Below are 24,236 nucleotides of genomic sequence, written 5' to 3'. Positions count from 1 at the left end.
TTGTCTCCATGTCTAAACCTTTGGAACAAACGCTGAACTGTACGTTCAGTAACAGATCCGTGGCCGAATGCCTGGTTGATGTTCCGTGTAGTTTTGATAGCTTTTCGTTCAAGTTTGAAGTCGTAGAAGACAATCAGACGAAAGTCCTTGTCCATGCAACCTTGGGAGTTGTGAAACTAACTCTGAATAGAGTTCAAACAGTAGAAAATTAAGACACTTTGTAAGCGACAAACATTGGATTAAACCAACCAGCCAACGATAAGTTACTTAATATTCAACTTCTAAATGTTATCGTAAGAATTCCGACATTTATTTCTAGACAACCTAATAAATCTTTATACACTACAAACAGGCTCACAAAAAACTCTCTACATCACAAATTAATATGTAGTAGAGGCAACATGCACCTATATACACTACAAATAAACCAACGAAATACCTGTACATTACTGAGCAAAACTGATTTACAGAAACAACTTATACTCTATATAAAGAGGTGAGCTTTTCAGTGCTAAGAATATACTCAGCGGGTGAATAAAAACGGGAACTTCTTCAGATGTCGACATTATTTTTAGTCAGTCAGCTGAAGGGGAATAAAAGATTTTTTCTCGGCCTACCTTGTGTTTACGTTTCTGTTGGCCTTCAGTTACGAAAAGATTTGTTTACAAAGAATCTAGGTCATTTTTAATGTAATCCATACTTTCTGACACATAGGATAAATAGATCTTTAACACCTATAGCGAAACGTTCTGCTGCAGTATGTCTTTTCAATTTTTAAATCAACTTTCCGCAAGGAGATACATGACGTTAATAGCAAGTAAGTTTATGAAAGTAGTTCGAGAATACCTATAATGTTCGTGAATATATATTAGTGATCGAGAGACTTTGCGAAGTGTCTAGAAACACGACTATATTATAAACGCCAGAAACGATGAATTACCGAGTAAATTTTCAGTTATTAGTGTGACAGTCAAAGTGAAGGGCTTAGATCAATGCCAGTCCTGCCTTATATTCAATTGCTCGATGGATTGGCCGTGAAACTGTACCAAAAAGTTTATTTAAAAATTTGTCCTAGTACCAGTAGCGAGTTAATTTCATTTGAAAATTAAAGTTATTGGGAACTTAGGCCTACAAGCACAAATGTTGACATGTGAAAGTGTTAGTAATTTATAGAAATAGTTAAAAAAATAAACTAATTTGTTATAGTTACCTCAACTGGATTTCGCATTATTACCACCAAATAATTTTTAAAAAACCCATCCAACAAGAGAACAACGTTACAAATACAACATTGCTCTATAATACTTAAGTATACTGTGAAACTATGGAATTTATAAAACCTCTTTATCGTGCCTAGTTTTAACTTCTAAAATTATATTCAAGCCCGATTATCCATAATTTATGTAGCTGGAAACAGTGTAATGAAAAAAGAAAAACGAATATTCGGCTATAGGTATCACATATACCAAAGGCAAAATTGTCACCAAATTTGATAAACAACTTATCTTCCTTTGGTTCCTAGGCAACTTTGAACAACAACAAAAGCTAGAAACCCAATCTCTGACTTAAACATTTTGAACAGAATATATTTATGTGTACATTTCAAGTTTGTTGCACATAATTAATATTGTTTTGAGCAGGATGATTTAAATTAAATCATTTTTCAAGATAACTGACCAGTGTCATTTCACAACGGTTATTCTTGAGGGCAAGAGAAGAAGGTTTGGTTCAAAGTATTTGGATTAAGAATATATTTAATCTTGGTGAAATATGATCGAAATGAATGAATCATCTCATTGATTAGTTTCTATCGTCGTGTCGTAAATGCGTCAAATATACTTTAAATATACATTCATACATTTAATGGCACTAACGTGAGAGATTTTTATATGCTAAGTGAGAAACATATCGCAGCAAATGCTAGTTCTAGATGGCATGTCTACAGCAACTGCAGTTTCATTCAAGGCGAATCCCGACATTCTACAGCGCAGTACCACCGAGGATGAACGTTTGTCAGGATAAATATTTAAATACACAACAAAAACATTTTTCATATTATTATTACGATAACCTAAACAACGTAGAGCTAAAGGAAAAAAATTCGAGGGAAAGGCTATCCATAATCTCCATGGAAACTATAAATCATGTATTGGACAACACCAAACTCAATTTAGAGCAACATCCTCATCAGTAAAGTGAAGGCTATGGTTTACAATAGAAATAGTTCCTGGCACATTTAGAAATTTAAGGAAAACACTGAACATTTCCAGCCACATTCAAAATTGCTGTTTTTTTCATGGGAAAGGTGGCCGAGTTCTGTCACGTGTCTACGGAGCCTCCCGAGGCAGACTCTTTGTACATTTGGTTTGTTGAAACTTCGTTTTAGAATCTTACGTTCAGATAATCATTCGTTCTGATTTGCTTGGAATTTTGCGTAAAGATACTCAGGAACTATCTGTGCTAACCGTCTCTAATTTAGGAATGATAGACTAAAAGGAAGAGCACTGGAGAATTATTGGGTTACTTTGGTGTTGTTTTTAACAACGAATAGCGGGATTGACATTCACGTTATAACGCTTCACAACTGAAAGGACGATCGCGTTCGACGAGGGGAATCTAAACCTACCACCTACAAGTTGAGAGTCGAGGGTTCTAACCACCAGACCGTCCCACGTCCATATAAAGTATGGAGTCAGTGGAAAGTTTGTCAAGGTATTTGATACCAGACTAATCCCGTAGAAATTTCTTAGAATGGAAATTACAGTGTCAAGCAGGAGGAGTGTGCAATATTGGCCACCAGACTGAGCACAAACAATGATGGGAAAGTAGTTCCAAGGGCAGCAGGTACACTGTTCTCAAAATATGCAATAAATTTCAACACCCAAGGCCATTTTCATTGGCGTCACTACATAAGGACTACAATGCGTATTCGAGAAAAGTGTTTCTAAACATAATATTAATGTTAACAGATCCAATTTCTTGCCTAACTTCTGGTTGTTGATATTTATAGAGTTGCTAAAAAAAAACCCTGAAGCGCTCACATGAATAGAAATCAAAGTTTAGGGCAGTAACGCTTGAAATCCCAAACAACGACACTACCAAAGTTATTTACCCTAATAAAAGATACATTTAAAACTCCTAGATTAATTATTTAACCACCAACGGTATTGGGGTAACACCCTACGTCATTAGAGTGTGCACACCGCATACAACCATGGTACGAGACCTGTTTTTTCTTCTTTTATTTTATCCACCGAGGTACACAATACTCCGTTTTTCGCAACATGGCGCTGGAACTTATTACGAAGCTAATTATAATCTTTATTAAGTGTTATTTCAGGTGGAAAAACGCACGGTTGGGTGCAATATTAAAAAGTTTCTCTTTCAGTCGTTAGATAGTAGTTTAACTAAAGAGTTGAGTCAGTCGAAAGAGAACCCGCCTTTCACGTTGCTTTCGTTCCAATTTGCCCTAAAACTCCATACTTTATTATATTTTTTTTATAAACCCATTTTTGTTTGCTTCTAGTACTTAGTTCTGCCAGGAAGCTAATTTTATACCTGAATATGAGACGCTTAGCTGTGTTGTGTACAAATGGTGTAAATTAAGAATTATAGGAACATTCTATATTATAAAGAAAAAACAAACACGTATGAGTAATCTTGAATACATTGCAAGAAATACGGCATGAGTCATAGCAAAACACCTTATATCTGTTACATTTTGACTTTACAACTAAAGGTGCCAACTAAGACTTTTATGGTAGACATGTACAAGTTGTACCGAGGTTGTTCGTTAATTTGTTTTTGTTGAATTTTGCTCAAAGCTAGTCAAGACGACTCGCCGCGAAATCAGGGCCTACTAACAAAAATTAGGATTAACTGTATATTATAAAGCATCTACAGTTGAAAAGGCGAGCTTGTTCGGTGTCGGGATTCGAACCCGAGATTATTTTGCGAATAGAGAGAAAGGACATCAAATTTTGGAATATTTGTGATCGACTCTAAACAAAATTTTACAAAGATATATTTGACACTGGCTAAAACCTCATAACGTTCTCATAACAGGTATCACTCTTTGTTTTTCACCCTTAACTCCCATACGGTTAAAATCAAAACCGTATGTGAATTATAAATATTGGAAAATGTATACAAAAACAATCATAATTTAATTAATAGCGAAATTAAGCGAAGTTTAGCTTTCAAATATTCATTTGTTACAGAATGCGAGAACCTTAGTTGCAGAATTGAGTTAATTTTTTCAATTATATTACCAATACGACAGTATCGTCATTTGATTTAGTTTTGTGAAAGTGATTCTTTGATAGATTTAGAAGGAAACGATATCTTTAAAGCAAGTCTTATTTGTCGCAAATGTCATGCTAGAACGGTAAAAACCGCGCTAACAGATACTCTCGTCATTGTAAGTAAAGCCACACTTCCAAGTAGTTTCGTCATCTAACGACTAGTGTGTGTGCGTTTTCTTATAGCAAGGCCACATCAGCCTATCTGCAGAGTCCACCAAGGGGAATCGAACCCCTGATTTTAGCGTTGTACCTTCTTAGACTTACCACTGTACCAGCAGGAGACATCACCAGTCAAAACGAATATACAGATTCAAGGAATGTTAATCGTGCCATCCGAGCACAAACTTGGTATAACAAACAAGTTTTACTTCGAAAATGGCGGTATTTCCCTCAAATGTTTTTAAAAATTTAACCTCAAGAATTGTAATGCGTGTTTCCAGGGGTACAGCGACACCTATTACTCACATTGCTCTCGCATATTGACTGCGTGTTTACTAATAATAGTAAGAATGCTACTCTTCGTGTATTACTTGGTATATTATTTCGACAATGATATAATTAGTCACGCAAGCCCTTCTTTCTGCTATCGAGAAACGCACAGGAAAATTTTGAACTTGGTTTCGTCACAAAGAAGAATCAGAATCTCTCAGTTTGGAATGTTTGCTCCACGTGCGAGATTACTGTTGTTGTGTTTGTTCAAATAACTGTTGTTACAGCCGTCGTTTCGTTCTCAAACATGGCAGACGAGGATGTCATTTTTATACAGCTGTTCTAGGCTATAAATTTTGTCTGTCTTACGTGGTAACTAAAAAAACTAAAATAACTCTTCAAGAATGGAAAATAATAAAAGGAAATAGGTAGTGAAGAAGAAAAATAATTAGTGATAAAAAACTTTGGTGCAGAAAGTTTGAAGTAGCGATACGATAGTAAAAACATAAGAAACAAGAAAAATGAAACATATTGAAGGGGATAGAGAACATTTCATCAAGATTGCAATATACACAGCGTAGGATAAGTTAACAAGATGAGAAAGAACAGGCAACAGGTAGAAAAAGGATATTGTGGTAGAAGTTGAGAAAGAAAAAACCCACTAAGGATTAATAAATGTACATGTTGGAGAAATAAGTTTAATAAAGGTAAAATGTCTGTTTGGAGTTCCAGTGAAGATGGTTGATTGTTGCAAGTCAATCAGTCGGCAAGGTTTGAGATTCTCAATTAGAACTTTTCACAGCTTGGTCAGTAGGTGTCACGTTTCTGTTACTGACAAATAAATAATTTAGCTTTCAGAACTACTTTCATATGACGTTACAAAAATCTTGAAAAAAAAACAAGAAAAAATCACTATGGATAAAAACACTTAGGAACTGAAATGAAGTACCTACAATCTTGTTGAAGTTATAAGAATGGAAGTAATTCATTTATTCCAGGGTCAGATGGTTAGGGCGCTCGACTCCTCACCTGAGTGTCGCAGGCTCGAATCCCTGTCACACCAATCATGCTGGCTCTTTCAACCGTGGAGGCGTTACAAGTGACAGTCAATCCCACTATTCGTTGATAAAAAAGTAGCACAAGAGATGGAGATGGGTAGTGATGATTAGCTGCCTTCCGTCTAGTCTTACACTACTAAATGACTAGGCATGGTCAGGTGGTTAAGGCACTTGACTCATAATCCGAAGGTCGTGGGTTCGAATCCCCGTCACAAAAATGCTCGCCCTTCCAGCAGTGGGAGAGTTATAATGTTCGATCAATCCTATTATTCGTAGGCAAAATAGTAGCCCAAGAATTGGCAGTGGGTGGTGATGACTAGCTACCTTCCCTCTAGTCTTACACTAGTAAATTAGGGCGGCTAGCGCAGATAGCCCTCGTGTAGCTTTGCTTAAAATTCAAACAAATATTTACTGCGAAACAAAATTAATACTGACCTCCTCACGACAACCAATCAAATGTTCCAGATTTACAACAGACTAATAACATACAGTTTTGATTTTACGTCACAATTGCAATATTAAACTTTCTGTGGAGCAATAATCTCACCCTAAGCAAGGACATTACTGTTTGTTTGTTCATTGGGTCATCTGTGCTGTATCCACCACGGGTATCGAAACCCAGTTTTTAGCGTTGTAAGACTTCAAATGATTGACATCGTTCAATGTTGCGATGTCTTGCAATGTTTGTGTTTGATTATTTAATTTTGTTTATCGGTTCATGTTGTATGATAAGAACTAAAAGAATACACAACTGTATTGGAATAAATACACGTGTGTATTGCACTTACATTTTATGATAACAGAAGCAGAAATACAGATTTCATGGGCTTATATTTCCTTTAATGAAATCTATGGAATGACCGAGATGAGTGAGTGACACTAAATTCATTTATAATCTATGTCTTTAGTATTTCCTTTATATGTTCTTACAACAAAGAGTAGTTTGATACTCTGGAATGTGCGAGTTGAGACTATACAATGAAAACAAAATTATACCTACACTTAGATCTGGCTCGTATCAGACTTTGTTAAAACGTTGGAATACAATAAAGATGTGGAAAACGTTTTTGTATTTGTAACTGCCAAGGTCACTTTTCTTCTTATAAAATGTGACGATAACACTTATATTACCCACTTCCATCCAGCCTCTAATATAACTTACTAAGCCTTTGGAGAGATTTTAACTACCAGTGGTAAGGCTGCAGGAAAAAAAAAAAAAAAAACTTCATTCCGAAACGCCCGCAACGGAATACTTTTTAGATTCAACGATAAGTATTAACCTGTGAAATCCTTCCGCCAGAATACTGTCCAATGTGTACAAACTGTTTTATTAGAAAAAATACAAAAAAAGGAAACCTGTTATATGGACAATATCACACTTACTTCCACAGACAGTGCCATCTGAACGTTTTAAATCATTGTTATTGTTGTTAAATGAAATACAATTAAAGGCAATGAAGAAAGTATTATCTCAGTTTTATGGATTATTTTTTATCTTATTTTTTACTAACCTGAGAAGAGTATTTCTCTCTCCATAAGCAAATTATTAAATATACTTCAAAGTAAGAGCTCCCTGTACTCAGATAAACATTCATATGGTCATCTTTTAAAATATGTCATAATTAACTTAGCACCTTTTAGAAGTTGTTGAGTATTTAGCTGCAAAGGAAAGACAATAATTAGAATGTGTTTATTAAGTACTTGTTAACCCTAGAATTACCACCGTAAGTCAATACTGGCCCCTTTGACTTTTTAAAACATTTTTTTTGTATTATTTATGTATATGATTACTCATAGATTTACGAATGTTATTGGATTACAGAGCCCCATTAACATCAGTTACACACAACTCAGTTGATCCCAATTATTACCGAGGTTTATGTTTGATACCAATAATTATTACTTTAATCACACTAATTATTGTTAAATTTAGAACTTTTAACATCTCCAAAAACAGACAAGATTGGCTTTGCTATAAGAAAGAAGCGCAAACTGGGCTATCTGCTATGTACACCGACGGGAATAGATCCACTGATTTTAGCCTTGTAAATCAGAAGACTCATCGTTGTCCCAAACATACACCCAAATATACAGACAAACCAAAACAAAACAACAACATGTAAATGTAATTATACTTTAATATTTGCACTCGCAAGAACTTCATTTTATAAATTCTGAAGAATCTTTGAGAGTATTAACTAGCTCTGTCTCAATAGCAACCAATAAAATAATTACTTCACTGAATATGAAAAACCCCAATAGTTCTTTCAAGGTTTTTTAATATTGTTTTTATAATCGTGATAAAAATTATTACGTCGCTGAATACAAGAACCCTTACTGTTCTTTATATATTTCCTAAATATTGTTCATATTTTCCTTAACGTTTACTAAAATAAGAGTTTGTTCTTGTTTGTTTGTTTTTTGTTTAGATCGAAAAAGACTCCCCATGCAGACTTGGATTTTAGGTTTACAAAAGTTTGTTTGTTTTGAATTTCGCCCAAAGCTTCATGCAGGCTATCTGCGCTAGCCATCCCTAATCTAGCCGTTACAGTCGTCTTGTCATGACCACCCATCCAAATAGCGGGATTTAGATGCGAACCCGTGACCCTCAGAGTGCGACTCAAACAACCCCTAACCACCTGTTAAAATAGTTCTGGAATATAATTTCAGTAAAATATTCTTACTTTTATTTCTGTTAATATTTCTTTCAATGATTTAATAGCAAAATAAAAAATTTATTGTCTCCAAATATTGTCTAAAAATTCTAAGTAAATAAATATGGAGAAAAGTTATATAAATTAACGATTAATGAGAGGTTATCTTGTAACATGAAAAGCTGCCTCCTCTATATGCAATTATAAGAATAACGGTAAACACTACAAAACGTGAAACCGCAAATTTGCACTATGTTCGCAAGGGCCCAACAAATGCCAGATTTAGTGATACAAGGCGAAGTAGTGGTTAAAAAAAACCTCCCGAAAATTCGCAGAAAACAGATTCTCTGAAAGAAATTATAATATCCAGGAAGTAGAGTAAAATAAAAAGAAGTTAAAGTATTCTATGCCATGTAAACAGTAATACGAGAAATCTTTTGAAAGAAAGTTTGAATTTTGGAGAAGGATGGAAACTTGTTTACTATTAAGAATATATATGTATATATATAGATTAGTGAAACTAAATAAATACATTTAAGTGAAGTTAAGTAAACAAAATCATGAGGAAAGACTGCGTTAAAAACAGCAAATCCCAACCTCTGATTAATTATAACCATAAATTTTTAAATCCAAAACAAAACATTTAAATTAAACAAAATGCGCTGCATTTTTTAAAGAAAAGATCCTAAGGTACAAGCTACGACGTGGAATTATAAAATATATCCTATACACATATTCTAGGTTAGTGAAGTTGATTTTGTTTTCAGATATTAAATATCTTGGCATTTGTAAAACTGTAAATGGACAATACAACAGTTGTGTAATGTATACAAATTTATACATAAATTAACAGTAGCCAACGTTACCGGACAATCGAAACAGATAACCGACTAGATATGGAAAAGGGATATAATGCAGTATAAAGAAAGATTTATCAATGAATTAACTTGTGCTCATTACAACACTTGTCTTGCTGTGTTTCTGCTGGCTGAGTAGACATACCTGATGCGGATAGCCAATGGAAGAGAACTTAAGCAAGTGTTTAGTTTGTCAGGTATGTATAATTCATCTATAGTCAGGCTGAATAAATTGAAACTTACATGCATGATACATGTATAGTAGAACACACTGCAGCACCAGTCAAAGAAAGTTTTTGCACACTTTTCTTTTACTTTTAAATAACTGAATAGTAAATTTACTGAAGGAACAATATTATTCATGATGAATAGGTTATATAGCCATTTGTACATTAAGACAAAATGTTAATATCTCTTAAAGGACCAATTTAAGTGATTCATCAGAAAACCACAACTGGCACAAGTTAAAAAGTGTGCAAATAATTACTTTGTTGGCTGTACATTCAGTTGTTAAACAATGTTCAGCATATTCAGTTATATATATTCAGTTAAAAGTGTACAGTGTATCTGTTATATATATAAATATTATCTGATGATGCCTGTAGATCTATATCTTAACTAAATTATTGTACTCTGTTTCAGGGACGAAGAGTGATGATCCCCTATCACCTGACTATGTACCTTCCACATTTCATTTTACACGTTCTCCCCTGAAGAGAAGGAAAGCTGCTGAATTGTGTAAATACGAAAACAGAAAAGAAGTGACCAAAAGGAGAAAAGAACAACAAAAGAGACATGAAGCTGCTGCTGGGCTGCTTGACCTTGCTTTCATAGAATCTGCTGGCATTGCTGCCACTGATAGCAGTTGTACTGATTCTGCTGATGAACTTGAAGCTACATGTGATAATTTTTACTTGTGTACATCACAATATACAAGTGAGACATAAATCAAAAATTAAGTTTTGAAACAGCCTAGACAATTAGGTGTCTTGATATCATTATACAAACATGTATAGAAGTGCTCCTAGGCTAGAGCTTTGACAACAATCAGTACACATGTAGTACACAAATATTGAACCATTTCTTAAAATGGGGGCCCTACTTTACTTCAGTATCTAGTCTTCGTCTAAAATGTAGTTAAATCTATCATACAGAGTACATGATACATGTATGTAATATAACATGATGTACAAACCTTTGCTGTAATGATGACTTAATCCGACGTTGCCCTGGTTATCTGGACATTCTGTACAAATCCTGCCACAAAGTACTTGTACGCATCAAGGCTTTTGTAACCTTTTAGACTTTCATTTGTATAGGTGGAAGTCCTGTTTATCAAATACATATAAATGTCACCATATGTGATATTTGGTAGATCTACTCTGGCAACAGTCTGACTCTGAGCAACGTTGTCTTGGCTGGATATTACTGGCGTAAATACACGTGGCAGGAGCATATACGGGTCTCCTACACCCAGTTCCTTCACTTTTTCCTCATACCTGGCCTTTTCAGCACCTGTCAGGTGTGCTACAAGTGATGAAAACCAGCGGCACCCATTTACATGTGAATAGTACTGAATACAGCAGTTGTTAACTCGTTCAGTCATGCGGGACACTTGCCACCCAATATGGCGGTATGTTTACAAACCTCGTTGTGGTCACGTGACACTAATAGGTTCACGCAAAACCTCTATAATAAAATACTGTAAAATACTGTAATAGTATACTAGTATGTATACGAGTTTTATTTCAGGATTACTTTTATGTTTGTAAAATAAAAGTGCAGCACAAAACGCAAAAAGGATAAGTGAACTGAAAAAAACAAAACACATGATGGAGGGCAGTCTTTCTAGTGGGATTGGCTGTCACTTTATTAACAATTTAAAGTGTAGAAGATGTTAAACAATGTATCACTAGTTCGAAACCTGGACTTTCTTATCCTCAGCTCAACACATTAAATTACTAGACTTAGCTTTAGCCAGTATACAAGGTGCTAAAAATGAAATCACAATCATTACATTTTCTTTTTGCAGAAACAGCAAATTTGATCATGAAAATACGAAGAGTTTTCAGAAGAGGATTGGGTTTCAGCAGAAATTATTTTGACTTTGTCCACCGTCGTTGGTAGTGAAGAAAGAAGCTTTTCCTAAACTTATTGAAATTTTCTGAGAGAAATCGAATCCTTGATATAACAAGTGTTGCAAATCCGAAGACATACCGTTGTCCCACTAGGGGACAAGTTGGTTTGGAACCCATTTTAAACGAGCACGAAATGATACCAAAATTGGACTTGAAGCAAGTATTGTACGATTTGATCTTAAGAACAAGGAATTTACGGTAGTTACACGTTTACTTATCTCTAACCAATATAAAAGTGTGTGTATGTGTCACGTCAGGCTTGGTTTCTCTTAATTTCTCGAAATTGTCATACAAGCCAGAATACATTTAATCAGATAGAATACTTCAACTACTCTCTGTCAATTACACTTTGAATGACAGGGCTGAAAAGGAGGTGTGAGAAGAGGGGGTTCCGTGAAACCTTACAAAAAATAAAAACAAACAAACTCTAAATTAAGAAATCAACAAATTTTCCAGTTTTGTTGTCTACACATTTCATTTTACACGTTCAGTACGTAGACAAACAACATTTGGTTATACTTTTGTTGCTAAGCAACATGACATCGAAGCCATTAACTTTTGTATATATGAGAAGCTGTTAACCTGATTTTTAACAACAATTATTCTATGAATATGCTACGAATTAATTTCATAAATTATCTTAATTTTGATTGGTTCTCAGAGGAATTTCCCGATGTTTGGCTGCACTTTATTGGTCAAATTTGATTTCGCAGAGTATTTATTTCAGTTAGCTATGAAACGTGAAGCATGGTGTGGGTGTTATCGTACTTGTTTCCGTCACACACACACAGTAGTACTGTAACATTTCCTCAGTCTTTAATAAATCTTTTTGTTGTTGTTGATAATGATAAGCATACAGCTACACAATGGGTTTGGTTTGAATTTGCGCAGAGCTACTAGAGAGCTATCTGCGCCAGCCGTCCTTAATTTAGCAGTGTGTGACTAGAGAGAAGGCAGCTAGTCATCACTACCCACCACCAACTGTTGGGCTACTCTTATCAACGAATAGTTGGATTGACTGTCACTTTATAATGCCCCCATGGCTGAAAGGACGATCATATTTGGTGAGATGGGGATTCGAACCCGCGACCCTCAAATTACCTGTCGAACGCCTTAACCCACCTGGCTACAGGTATATAAACTAATTTAGCGTTGTAAGCCTTCTAACTAATCGTTGATTACACTATGTAACAAAATGTTTACTTTTTCTTGTTTCTGGGTAGAAAGTGTTATTTCCCAATTGCTTATGCCTAAAGTAAATGGAAAGGACCTTTTTTTTTTTCCTCTTCAAACTTTGCTTTTGTGACCTGGGTAATGAAATTTCCAAATTAACCCATTTTCCAGAACATTCCAGGTAGATTCAGTGCCGAGTAGCTGATAAAGAATTTTCTCAAAGTTACAATAATTTTCAAGAACTTTCTTGAATATTGTAGAACTTACGAGAATTTTCAAGAACCTTTTAAAATTTTCTAGAACATTCCATAATAATATATGTATATTATTATACAGGGGCTCACCACTCACCACTTCAGTTTAGTTTCAGCTGCCTAAGTGAACACAGACACCAATCTGATTTTATCACAGATGTCATCAAGAAGCTGCAAGCATTCTCCAGATGCATTCTGCTATGTATGTGGCCAATTTATCAAGACAAGAGCAAAAAGTACTCTGTGACAGCATCTACTAAAATGTGTGAAGCCTACAAGGCATATTTCAACATGTCTGTCAGGGATCAAGACAAACCCTGGGTACCTCATTTTACCTGTGAACACTGCAAAAATACTCCAGAAGGTAAGACGGACAATTTTTGCTTGTTTGAATAGTAAGATTTTATATTGAACAAATCTTAGACCTTTTAAAATTTAAATATCTTTCGGTGCACCTCAAACGAGGAATACAATAGCGTTAAGACCTTGCTAGAAGCCTTGAAGTGTGATAAGTATGGCTGGGAGGTTATCGGAGACTTCAAAATGATGGTATTCCTGATGGGTCTCCAAGAAGGCTTAACCAAGTTTCCCTGTTATCTTTGCCTTTGGGACAGCACGGGCACCGCAGCGCACTACAACAGAAAGAACTGGCCACAACGGACCGAGCTCTCTGTGGGGAGGCACAATGTCAAGTGTGAGCCACTAGTGGAACTCCAGAAGGTGTTGTTCCCACCATTTCAGCGTTCAAGTACCTTCGAGACTTCTTCCCTAAACTGTCTAAGGAAAAGGTCAAAGCTGGTGTCTCCATTGGATCACAAATAAAGAAGATCCTGGAGTGCACAGAATTCCCCAAGAAGCTCAATAGGAGGGAAAAAAGTTTGGGGCAGGTTTGTCGCATTGGTTCGGAGCTTCTTGGGTAATTACAGGGCCGAAAATTATGTGGAACTGGTTGAGGCTCTGGTGAAGAACTACGGCAAAATGGGCTGCAGAATGTCCCTGAAAGTCCATATCCTTGACGCTTATTTTGATAAATTCAAAGAGGACATGGGAGCATACTCAGAGGAGCATGGCGAGCACTTCCACCAAGATATACTGAACTATGAATGCCGCTACCAAGGAGCGTATAACGAAAACATGATGGGAAACTGTATTTGGGGGCTGATACGTGAAAATGATTTACATTGCAGTCGCAATTCTCGAAAAACTACTCACTTCTAAACAATTTTGTTCATTTTTGTATAACTTTAGTATAAATACATAAAAATGTTGATTCATATGTTGTTATATTCAGACCTTATGTAAATGAAAATAGGTTAATTTCTAAATTTCATTATTCTGGTCACAAAAGCAAAGTTTGAAGGGAATAATGGCTATTTTCTGTACTTTTATAACATAAGCAATTAAGAAATAGCACATACTATCCAGGAACAAAATTTGTGTTACACTGTGTAATCCAACTGTCTAATTGCACAAGTAATATTGGAGAAAGGGCAGATTGAAAGTTAGTTAAGGGTGGTAAAATTCGCTATATCATCCGCTGTGAGATAAAGTAAGAAGACGAACAGATTGCTGAACTTATTATTGTTTGTTTCAAGAAGTTTAACGTAGATATTACGTAATGCCACATAGAAACAGCATTCACTTTTATGATCGTTCAATTTACTCTTTCTAGTAATATTAAAAATATTTACAACTTCTTTTATGAGAAATACAATTTATTAAACCGTCTTGTAAAACGCACATTATAAACATGGAGGATGCAAACGTTTAACATGGAATAATGTATCCTCTAACACTTCAACAAGCCTCCACCTGAACCAAATGTTAATCCGACAGCGGAACTCCAGCCTTCAAGGTCTCGGTAACCTCACACTCTAAACGACCTTACTTTCACGGTTGGGGGAAAAAAATCTCAATTTATCTCACCAATCTTTCAAGTCGGAACAACATAATCATACTTTAATGCTGAAATACTGTCAACTTACCGCTACGTCACCAGTCTTTTCAATCAGAAAGACTCATCTTCCGTTCTTAAATGCTAATCCAAATCACCGCACCAGTCTTCCAAATAGGATAACGTTAATTTGGCAGTGAAATACTGGCCAATCAGAACGACTTACATTTGACAACGAAACGCAGTCCTAGTTGACGTTGCCAACCTGCGTTGTACCAACAAACATACTGCAAGTCCAAAATTCCCTTTCACGTGAGTATAAAGCGCGCGCTGAAATACTGATTTATTATACCAAGATTGCTCCATTCCCACGACCACTGATTGGACATCAGGATATTACTAATATTTTACATGTAATTATTTTCGTTAACATGATCATTTTTCATGTTTCAAACAGAACATCCATTAAGCAGTTTGTATAGTTCATCGTAATCATAAGAGAAAAAAAAATACAAAAAAATGATTTAGTCTTTCCGACGCTGCATATAAAATGTTGCATGTGTTGTGTTCATCAAATCATTTCATACATTTTAGCAATGAACAACAATTATGTTTTTTAATATAACACACAAATTATAGATTTTACAGTAAGGAAACACAAATCAGTAAGAAAAGTTAAATAAAATTATTCAAAAATAAAACAGTATCCAAATACGATAAACTAGATTTACGAAAATGAAAACTTTTGACGCAGTAATGAAGTTGCTAAGTCTAGCAATAATGCAAATAACAATAGCTCTCATCTAATACATTCCGTGGTTGCCATCAGATGGCACTAGAAGACAGCCAGTAAAGCTTCGTAACGCAGAGGGATTGAAAGAACAACACAAATAAACATATTTAAGTCTACGTGTCAATTATTCAATTCTTTTGTGAGGAAGGTAGGGATAACACTTTGTGGGTGTGACAGAAAGCTCTTAAGAAATTGGGGCATTTTAATCTGATTTCTCGAAAGTTCGTTTGAAGTAAGGAATTTGAGTTCCAACATGATCATTTTAAAGCAAGTTTTCCTTTGAAACTTTTCCAAATCCCTCTTTTTTGCGACTAAGAAAACGTGATATGCATTCATAAACCTGGGCCTCAAACAAAAGCAGACAAAAAAAATGTTATTCTACAGCAAGTTGTGCAAGTAAAAATAAAAATAGGTTGTTTATGGACTCCAAACAGGTTGTTAAGAATGTATAATCAATCTTCCCTCTCATTATGAAAATCACGAGCTAAATGAAATATTACATTAAATATGGGGTGTATAGGGGGAATACCCTGTATAATAAATAAAAATCCCTCTGAAGTACACTACCTTCCATTTTGTTTAATTTCATTCATAACCTTCCAAACTTAATATTTCCCCACTTACCCGGTGAGAAATGGTCTGGGATTCAACACTGCACTTCAACTAATAGTAAATACATTTTGTAATATGTCATACATATGTTTACACTAGCCCCTTTTCTAAACCCATAATTTTTACTTCAATGTATGAAGTTGCTTCTGCTAGCAATAAATCTAAAACTGATTAAAACGATACGTACGAAATCACGTGCAAGAGTCTGTTGAGTGAAAACACTTTCTGTACAACGTAACAACCTTGCCACCTAACCTTCCACAAACTATTCTCCCATAAGTAATTATACGACAACTTCTGCCAAAAGACCTGCTAAAAGACACACGAACGTTTCTGGTATGAAATGTGTTAACTATTAGATTTCTCTTAAATTCATGCCAATCATATTTGAAATGGTCAAAGAGGTTTTATTGAAGAAGTAAACCCTTTCTTGAGAAAATGTAACTGTTACCTTAAGACAAATTTTCCGTTTTATAATTAAAAAACACCAAAAAACCTCAAACACATACCATTTACTTAATTAAGAAGTGTACGAGATTTTAAAAACGCTTGCTTGTTCCTGGGTTGTCGGTTTTGTACGAATCTATTAGTTTAATAAATAAATGAACTCGAGACCAAGTAACAAAATTAGGCATACCTGTGTTGTAGTTGGACGATCACTTGTCGAATCGGTGGCGTGACTGGAATAATGTGATTGTAACCTTCTTTCACGTGGCATACTCTTCGAAGCCACGTGTTCAATAAGCCAGCCTTCCAACGACAGATAAGAAAATACGAAAATCCACATCCAATAACTCATTTTCAAACTACGTGAAAACAAGATTGGCGTTCCAGCTTCTAGTCTATGAAGTCAACAAGTACAAATAGTCACGATTTCGTTTTATCTACTGGTCGCAGAAACAAACGACCTCAAAATTACTCTACTGGCATGTGCGTTTTTGGGCGTTTCATAACTAAATTTACCTGTTTATGGGTGTTTTTTTACCTGTTTTTACCTGTTTATGGGGGTTGTTTTTTTCCGTTTCCACGCTGACCCACACGGTTTTCAGAACAAATTAACTTAATATTTACCCTAACATTCTCTTTTTTACGATAACTGTAATCGATATTGTGAATGAGAGAGTGGTAAGTGTTTGTTTGTTAAACACAAAGCCACACACAGTGAGTTATCTCTGTTGAGCCCACAACAGGTATCGACACTCGGTTTTTGGCGTTACACTCCTTCCAACCTCCTGCTCAAGATGGGGGCGAAATGGTAGCTGTCTAAAGAAATTTCTAGATGGTCTTTTTTCTTTAAATATTTGTTTTGATAATTCACGTTTCTGAAACAGCAAGTAAAAGGTACATTTAACGCCGCTTATCACATATAGTTGGATAGTTTGACTCACACGTCTTGGTGCAAGTCCACACCGACATCAACTGCTGGGTGTACTACGAACGTGTTGCTATAAAGCTGAAACATTTTGCTGACAAGGGGAAAAGCAACAACTCCAAATACTTCATTACACATTTAAGACTTATAACAAATCCGTTCGTTGTGCAGCGCTCTTTTACCGTAATACTACTTTTAATAATAGTTATTACGGAGTTAAACTTAGATGTTTTTATGAACTCTCATGTAGTTTCACACACAGTAACATACAGTAAAAAATTCCGTGCCTTACAGTTCGTTATAATAAAGCTGAATTTTTTCTCTTTTTTTACACTCTCAATTTCAACGCGAACCACCACCTCGTATCTCATATCACACGAGCCCTGTCACGTGTCACGAGAAGGAAAGTTTGCATCTTGGATACCCGGTGTCTCTGCCTTCGTTAATCGTACACCGTCTCTATTTATGCCCTCTTCCTAAGGGGAGGAGAAGCGTGGTAGGGGCGGAGGAATAAAAAATAAGAGTGCACACAGGCCTCCAAAACAACCATACAAGTTAACCAGTCAGGTTAGAGAGTTCTGTTCAGTAGCAACTGATACGAGTATGTAAGTTTTTGGAAGTCCAGAGATTAATAATACGTTAAAGGACTTGTACTAATGAACATGATATCCAATACCACTGTGTATAATGACAAGGGTTCGAAATGATATATTGTTCCAAACAACTGAATGATATTTCTAGCTCTAATACTGGGTTACAGTATTTCATAACTTCTCAAGTTCATATATATAAATATAGGATTATTGACAATATTTTAACATACGTACTTTCGCAGGGTTCCCGAAAGTGTTCTGTTTCTACAGTAAGAAAAAACAACAACAACAAAGTTAAGAGCAACAAATATTTTAAATTTCTGTTTTTGAAGTTCATACGTCATGCTGTGTTGTAGCCTACAGACTGCATTTTTTTTCTCGTGATTCATGGCGTGCGCATGATTTACTGACATCACATCTTATGTGATGTCATGTTAGTGTCTGCTAAGTGACTGACAGACAACGCACTACGTATAATGGTGCGACTAGTTAAAACGGGTGACCTTTCGGCTCCCTTCCAGAAAATAGTTTGTTTAACTTCTCTACAACGAAGTTACTCAAGTAAGTAAAGCCATCTAGAAACAGTTGTAGAAAGTTTGAATATCGCACGATGCTAATACGATGTTCTAGAACAGGGCCATGCCTAAGACTAGTAGATATTAAACACAAAAAAAAATCGTCGCTTGTCTTGCTTCCATCAGTTGGGCAAAGGTTATCTCAAAATGAACTCTTTGTTCTTATTGGGCTCTCGACAAAAATGACCTAAAAGGGTCAGTTCTGGACTATTATGATGGTAACAGCTGAATGAGTCTAAAACTGTTGATCGTTTGTTTGGTTTGAATATCGCGCAAAGCTAAACGAGGGCTAGCCGTCCCTAATTTAGCAGTGTAAGATTGGAGAGAAGGCAGCTAGTCATCACCACCCACCGCAGATTCTTGGGATACTCTTTTTACCAACGGATAGTAGGATTGATCGTAACCTTATAACGCCCTATGATTGAAAGGGCGAGCATGTTCGGTGTGACGGGGATTCGAACCCGCGACCTTAAGGTTACAAGTCGAGAGTACTAACCACTAGGGCCATGCTGGGCATGAAGTTATGATAACTAGGAATATGTGACATTTTAAATCGTTACACTTTCCTAGTTAGCTTAAGTTACTGGTCAAATATTGTCAATATAATTAAAGATTATAAACACTTCTGAATTTTAAATACAGTGGTATTAATGTTATAAAAGGGTAAGATTAGCATTAAACCTGACCCCTGTCACTCTAAACATGCTCGCCCTTTCAGCCGTGAGGGCTTTATAATGTTACTGGTGAATCCCACTATTCGTTGGTAAAAGACCAGCCTAAGAGTCAGCGGTGGGTGTCGATCACTAGCTGTCTTCTCTTTAGTCTTACACTGTTAAATTAGGAACGGCTAGCGCAGATAGCCCTCATGTAGCTTTGCGCGAAATAAAAACAAACAAACAATTAAACATGACAAAAAGAAAAGAAAGGTACTTGAGAGAACGGATTTTTTTTTTAGTAAAATGACCCATCATTTTTAGACTTACTCCCCACAGCATAAAACTGGCTTTCTGTCATAAACAATGTTCTGTTTCAGTCGCATCTTAATAATTTCTGGTATCAAGAAATTGATGATTAATAGATTAGATATTTGGTTGTATCAAATCTAATCTCTAAATAATATTTTTCTTTCTTGAGATTACGACCTCATTGGCTTAATTTGGAAGATTATAAATTCTCTGAAGAAGCTATAGACCACTGTTAGAGGGCGTTCGATTTCGTAATCTGCGAGTCGTGAGTTCGAATCCCCGATACCGAACAATGTTCACTCTTTTGGCTGTGAGGGCGTTATTTTGTGATGGTCAATCGCACTATCTATTGGTAAAAGAGTAGCCCATAAGTTGGCAGTGTATACTAGCTGCCTTCCTTGCCTAACACAGTTAAATTAGAGACGGCTAACGCAGATAGCCCTCGTGTAGATTTGTGCTTTGTTATTTATAAATTTTATAGTCAAGCACAAAGCTACACAATGGGCTCTACCAACCACGGTGTATTGAAAACCCGGTTTCTGGCGTTGTAAGTTCGCAGACATACCCGCTGTACCACTTGGAGGCTGCTTTGCGCGAAACAAAACACAAACTAAACCAGTCAGAGCTAGGTCCACGCTGTTGTTGTCTGTTGTTTCCCTCTTCCAGGTTTTATCACATTTTTAATGCTGTTTATCAGTGTTCGAAACGATGTCTAGTACGAAACCTATTCGTTCATCAGCAACCCAGTTTCACCCTCTGTGGGGACCCTACATTGCTATATGGTTAGATCACTCAACTCTTAGTCTGAAAATCGCGGGTTCGAATCCCCATTACGCCAAACATATCTTTTCAGCTGTGGGAGTGTCATTATATGACGGTCAATCCACTATTCGTTGATAAAAGAGAAGCCCAAGGATTGGCGGGGGGTGGTGATGACAAGCTGACTTCCCTCTAGTCTTAGACTGCTAAATTAGGGACGGCTAACACAGATATCCCTCGTGTAGCTTTGCGAGAATTTAAAACAAACAAACACCCTCTGTGGAAAATTCGTACAGTTTACAAATGGGAATTATTTTTATGAACTGGTTATTATAAACAGAATCATGGCTTACGAAAAAGGTTTATATTTTAAAGTTTGTTTTCTTATAAACAACTTTAAAGAATAAGTAACAAATAAGCAACAGATAATTTTTAGGAACTAAATATTACCTTGTTCTAAATCATCCCATTATCTGCCAGAAACATATTACACCTGTCGGATCGTTTGATTTCTTTCTTTGCGTCTGCTGTGAACGACAAGTGGCGCCGACCCTTTCCTGATCAAGAACGAACATACGTCGTGAACAATGCGATACCAAAACTATTAGATTTAGAATCTTTTGAAAATAAATAGGCCTAGCAAAAATATTCTATTGTCTGGTGTGTCAGTAAAAGCGTACAGTAAAAAGTGCCGGTATACATGTATACTTATTTAAAAATAACTGAAGAAAAGTGTATAATAATATGTAAACCACATAATATGTGCTGTAACCAAAGCCGATGAGACCTTTCGCCTAATACCAGCGATTTTCTAGCCTATTGAGATTGAAGAATTGGTATCACATACCATCGTATACTGACCAGTTCATATCTATAAATGCTTGAGAGCTGACCTACATAATTTGGACGTCACCATTTCGCATTAATTCTACATTAAATCGGCGTAAAAGAAATTTTCCACTTTTTGGAAGAAAAACAACAACAAATATATCTGACAATTTCGTAAAAAATACCAAAAACATAACTTTTATAATTGTATCATCTACAAGAAGGTCTTACACTACCTGATGACTAGGTCACTCCACTAGTAATTTGCAGGTCACAGGATCGTTATCCCTTACTAACTATTCTTGTCCTTACGTCGTTATAAAGTCACAGCCAATTACTCTATTCATTGGCAAAGACTAACTCAAGGTCTAGCGGTGATTGGTGTTCACTAGCTGTCTTCCCTCTAGTGGTGGTTAGTGTTCACTATCTGCCTTCCTTCTATTCTTTCGTTTCATAATTACGAATGGCTAAAGCAGATAGCTCTCGATTAACTCTACGCGAAATTCAACAAAACAAACAAACATCCGTAGCCGTTAATATGTTTCTAAGAATCATACGTTATAAATAATTGGAAAATTATAATGATAGCTCAGACTGATGCTATAAAAAGTTCATTAGACAATAGTGCTATAGCATCCGTGATGATTTGAACTACTGCGATATCTGCTCACCTCCTTGTAGGGTTCGAAGCAAAGCGTATGGATTAACTTTTACATTTATTTGCTTACAAGAGTTTATGGTAAGCTTATTATAAACATTGTATCCAGGACTTTCGTTATATATATATATATATTTGTGTTTATTTAAATAGATAAAGACGTGATGGTGCTGGCTTCGTTTTAATAATGTTTTAACTTAACAACAGCCAAATGCTTGGTTTCCATCGTGTGCAGGAATTACAGGTTTGTTCAATGACTCTTACTATAAAAATATTTGACTTATTGCCGTCTCTTTAAAAACTAAAGTCAGTTTAAGAGCTCATCTGTACGATCTGAACTTGGTGGTTAACTTACTGCATGGGTTGCAGATAGAACATTCTAAGGTTCGCGCTGCGATACCACTGAAAACGTTCTGAACATTACTCGAGTGATGGCAAATCCCCTAATAGGATTCAAAATTGAACATAGTCCTTTTGCTATTAGCTAACTGCCTTTATTCCGGCTAGTAATCAAAATCAGGAACAGCCATAGCTGAATCCAACGATTTTCTGACGTAGCTGTCAGTTCATACGTTTGTTTGTTTTTTGAATTTTGCGCAAAGCTACACGAGGGATATCTGCGCTAGTCGTTCCTAGTTTAGCAGTCTAAGACTAGAGAGAAGGCAGCTAGTCATTATCACCCACCGTTACTCTTGGACTACTCTTTTACCAACGAATAATGGGATTGACCGTCACATTATTACACCTCTACTGCTGAAAGAGCGAACATGTTTGGTATGACGGGGATTATAACCTGCGACCCTCAGATTATAAGCAAAAATAATACTAATATTTTTTCCAGTTCCCGTAAAATGTGAAATGAGGCGTAACAATTAGCAAGTCAAACTCTTTTACATGTTTTCTTGTTGATTAATATAGCTAAGCCTAATATTAGCGGTTGTCTCCTACTTTAGAACTGTTGACTACGTAGGTACTTTTTACCGAATAGTGGAATCGACCGCAACTTGGTAACCACTAGGTCACTGTTACCGTGCATGTTTTTATAAATAATTCGAAAATCCCATCATTTTAGGAACAATTACCTATAGCGATTAAATATACCCAAATTTTAATACAATAATTTATGTTCAGTAAAACGTCTCCCCACCCTCACATCCCTCACCCTATATTTTCATGTTTACTACTTCACAGTACTTTTGTATATGAACAAAACATATTTCACCAGCATTTAGAGTAGTTTGGTATATACGAAACACGACAAAAAGTGCTTTCTGTAAACACCAGGGGGCGTCTGCGACTACAGATAATTCTACACCAATAAGCGAAGTAACTGATCCTTTGAACGTCTTGCCCGATCAAATGTTTGCATCGATGGTTTATTAGAATAGTACACCCATCCGTTATATGATACCAATTGAGTATTCTATCATACTAGCAGAAAAGCCACCTTACAGGAAGCTGTATATGCGAGTAAGTACTAATGGTAGTGCTCATAACTCGTTCAGAAAGCATTTGGAACAAGTGAACATTTTCTGAAAAAAAAAAAGAAAAGATATTTCTGGGAAGTACTGCACGGGAAAAGTGTTTGGATATAAACTGTAATATTTGGGTTCATACATAGATACATACATACAAGATATGTCCATTGTAGTAAGATTGTAACTAATAACAATATATACCAAAATGGGGTTCAAAATATTCAACAGGCACGTGCAATCATTCATAAAGAGCATGTATTAGATTATATTCAACAAGTTGTTTTACCTTCGATGACAGTGTAGCAAGTGTTGTATTAATTAATATTACCTGCTTCTGTTTATGAGGGTTTTGCAGATTTCCAAAATTTTAGGTTAAAATATCCCATTCTATTGAATGAAGTACCAAAAAGGAACGTTATTTATTTCGTGAGCTCGCACCCAAGGGGTTCAGCGATAAGTCTGAAGGCTTACAATGTTGAAAACCGGATTTGAACACAGCACAGAGAGCCTATTGTGTAACTGTATGCTGAGCGACAAAACGTATCTCACAGCTGAAATAAGTGCTAATTTATATTAAACAACCTTCAGATGAATATATCGACAATAAAAAAATTGTTGAAGCAATACAGGTCTGTGTAATTAGGTAAGTAATATCCGGTAACTCAGCAATGAACTGCAGGTATTGTAATGATAAACTTAGAAGACTGATTCCTGAAGCGGGCACGATGCAGGCAGCCCATTTGTGCAGCATTGCCTTAAAATAAAATACATTATTGTATTAAGTAATAAGGAAAACCTAACAAAAATAGTTATCCTACCTAGCAGTTTAAGTTAGCTTAACG

General features: G+C 35.8%; 2 protein-coding genes across 6 annotated transcripts in view; one reads left to right on the top strand and one right to left on the bottom strand.

Annotated features, from left to right (window-relative positions):
• The window catches only part of LOC143244371 (uncharacterized), a 70,600-nt gene extending 48,994 nt beyond the window's left edge, over positions 1 to 21,606 (bottom strand). Inside the window, exons 1-3 of one of the 5 annotated variants that reach the window (XM_076488923.1) lie at positions 21,495 to 21,606; positions 20,881 to 20,987; positions 16,804 to 17,008 (exon numbers count right to left, since the gene is read on the bottom strand). In XM_076488923.1, the coding sequence (XP_076345038.1) occupies positions 16,804 to 16,965 (162 nt within the window). In that variant the 5' untranslated portion in view covers positions 16,966 to 17,008; positions 20,881 to 20,987; positions 21,495 to 21,606. Of the gene's footprint in view, positions 1 to 16,675; positions 16,694 to 16,803; positions 17,985 to 20,880; positions 20,988 to 21,489 lie in introns of those variants that run through there. The other 4 variants (XM_076488925.1, XM_076488924.1, XM_076488922.1 and 1 more) reach the window with 4 other exon arrangements.
• LOC143244373 (uncharacterized) lies at positions 9,006 to 12,135 on the top strand. The gene is made up of 3 exons (XM_076488928.1): positions 9,006 to 9,499; positions 9,945 to 10,238; positions 11,335 to 12,135. Exons 1-3 carry the CDS (start codon positions 9,451 to 9,453, stop codon positions 11,427 to 11,429), a joined length of 438 nt encoding a protein of 145 aa, XP_076345043.1. The 5' UTR covers positions 9,006 to 9,450; the 3' UTR covers positions 11,430 to 12,135.
• Positions 21,607 to 24,236: the final 2,630 nt, after the last annotated feature.

The sequence above is a fragment of the Tachypleus tridentatus genome, chromosome 2 (genome assembly GCF_004210375.1).
Source record: "Tachypleus tridentatus isolate NWPU-2018 chromosome 2, ASM421037v1, whole genome shotgun sequence".
NCBI classification, from domain to species: domain Eukaryota; kingdom Metazoa; phylum Arthropoda; class Merostomata; order Xiphosura; family Limulidae; genus Tachypleus; species Tachypleus tridentatus.
This window is presented reverse-complemented; position numbering and strand designations above follow the sequence as displayed.

Coding starts and splice junctions, on each gene's coding strand:
- LOC143244373 (XM_076488928.1), top strand. CDS start 9,451: ATGCGGATAGCCAATGGAAGAGAACTTAAGCAAGTGTTTAGTTTGTCA. Junction 9,500..9,944: donor GCAAGTGTTTAGTTTGTCAG/GTATGTATAATT, acceptor ACTCTGTTTCAG/GGACGAAGAGTGATGATCCC. Junction 10,239..11,334: donor GTGTACATCACAATATACAA/GTGAGACATAAA, acceptor TTCTTTTTGCAG/AAACAGCAAATTTGATCATG.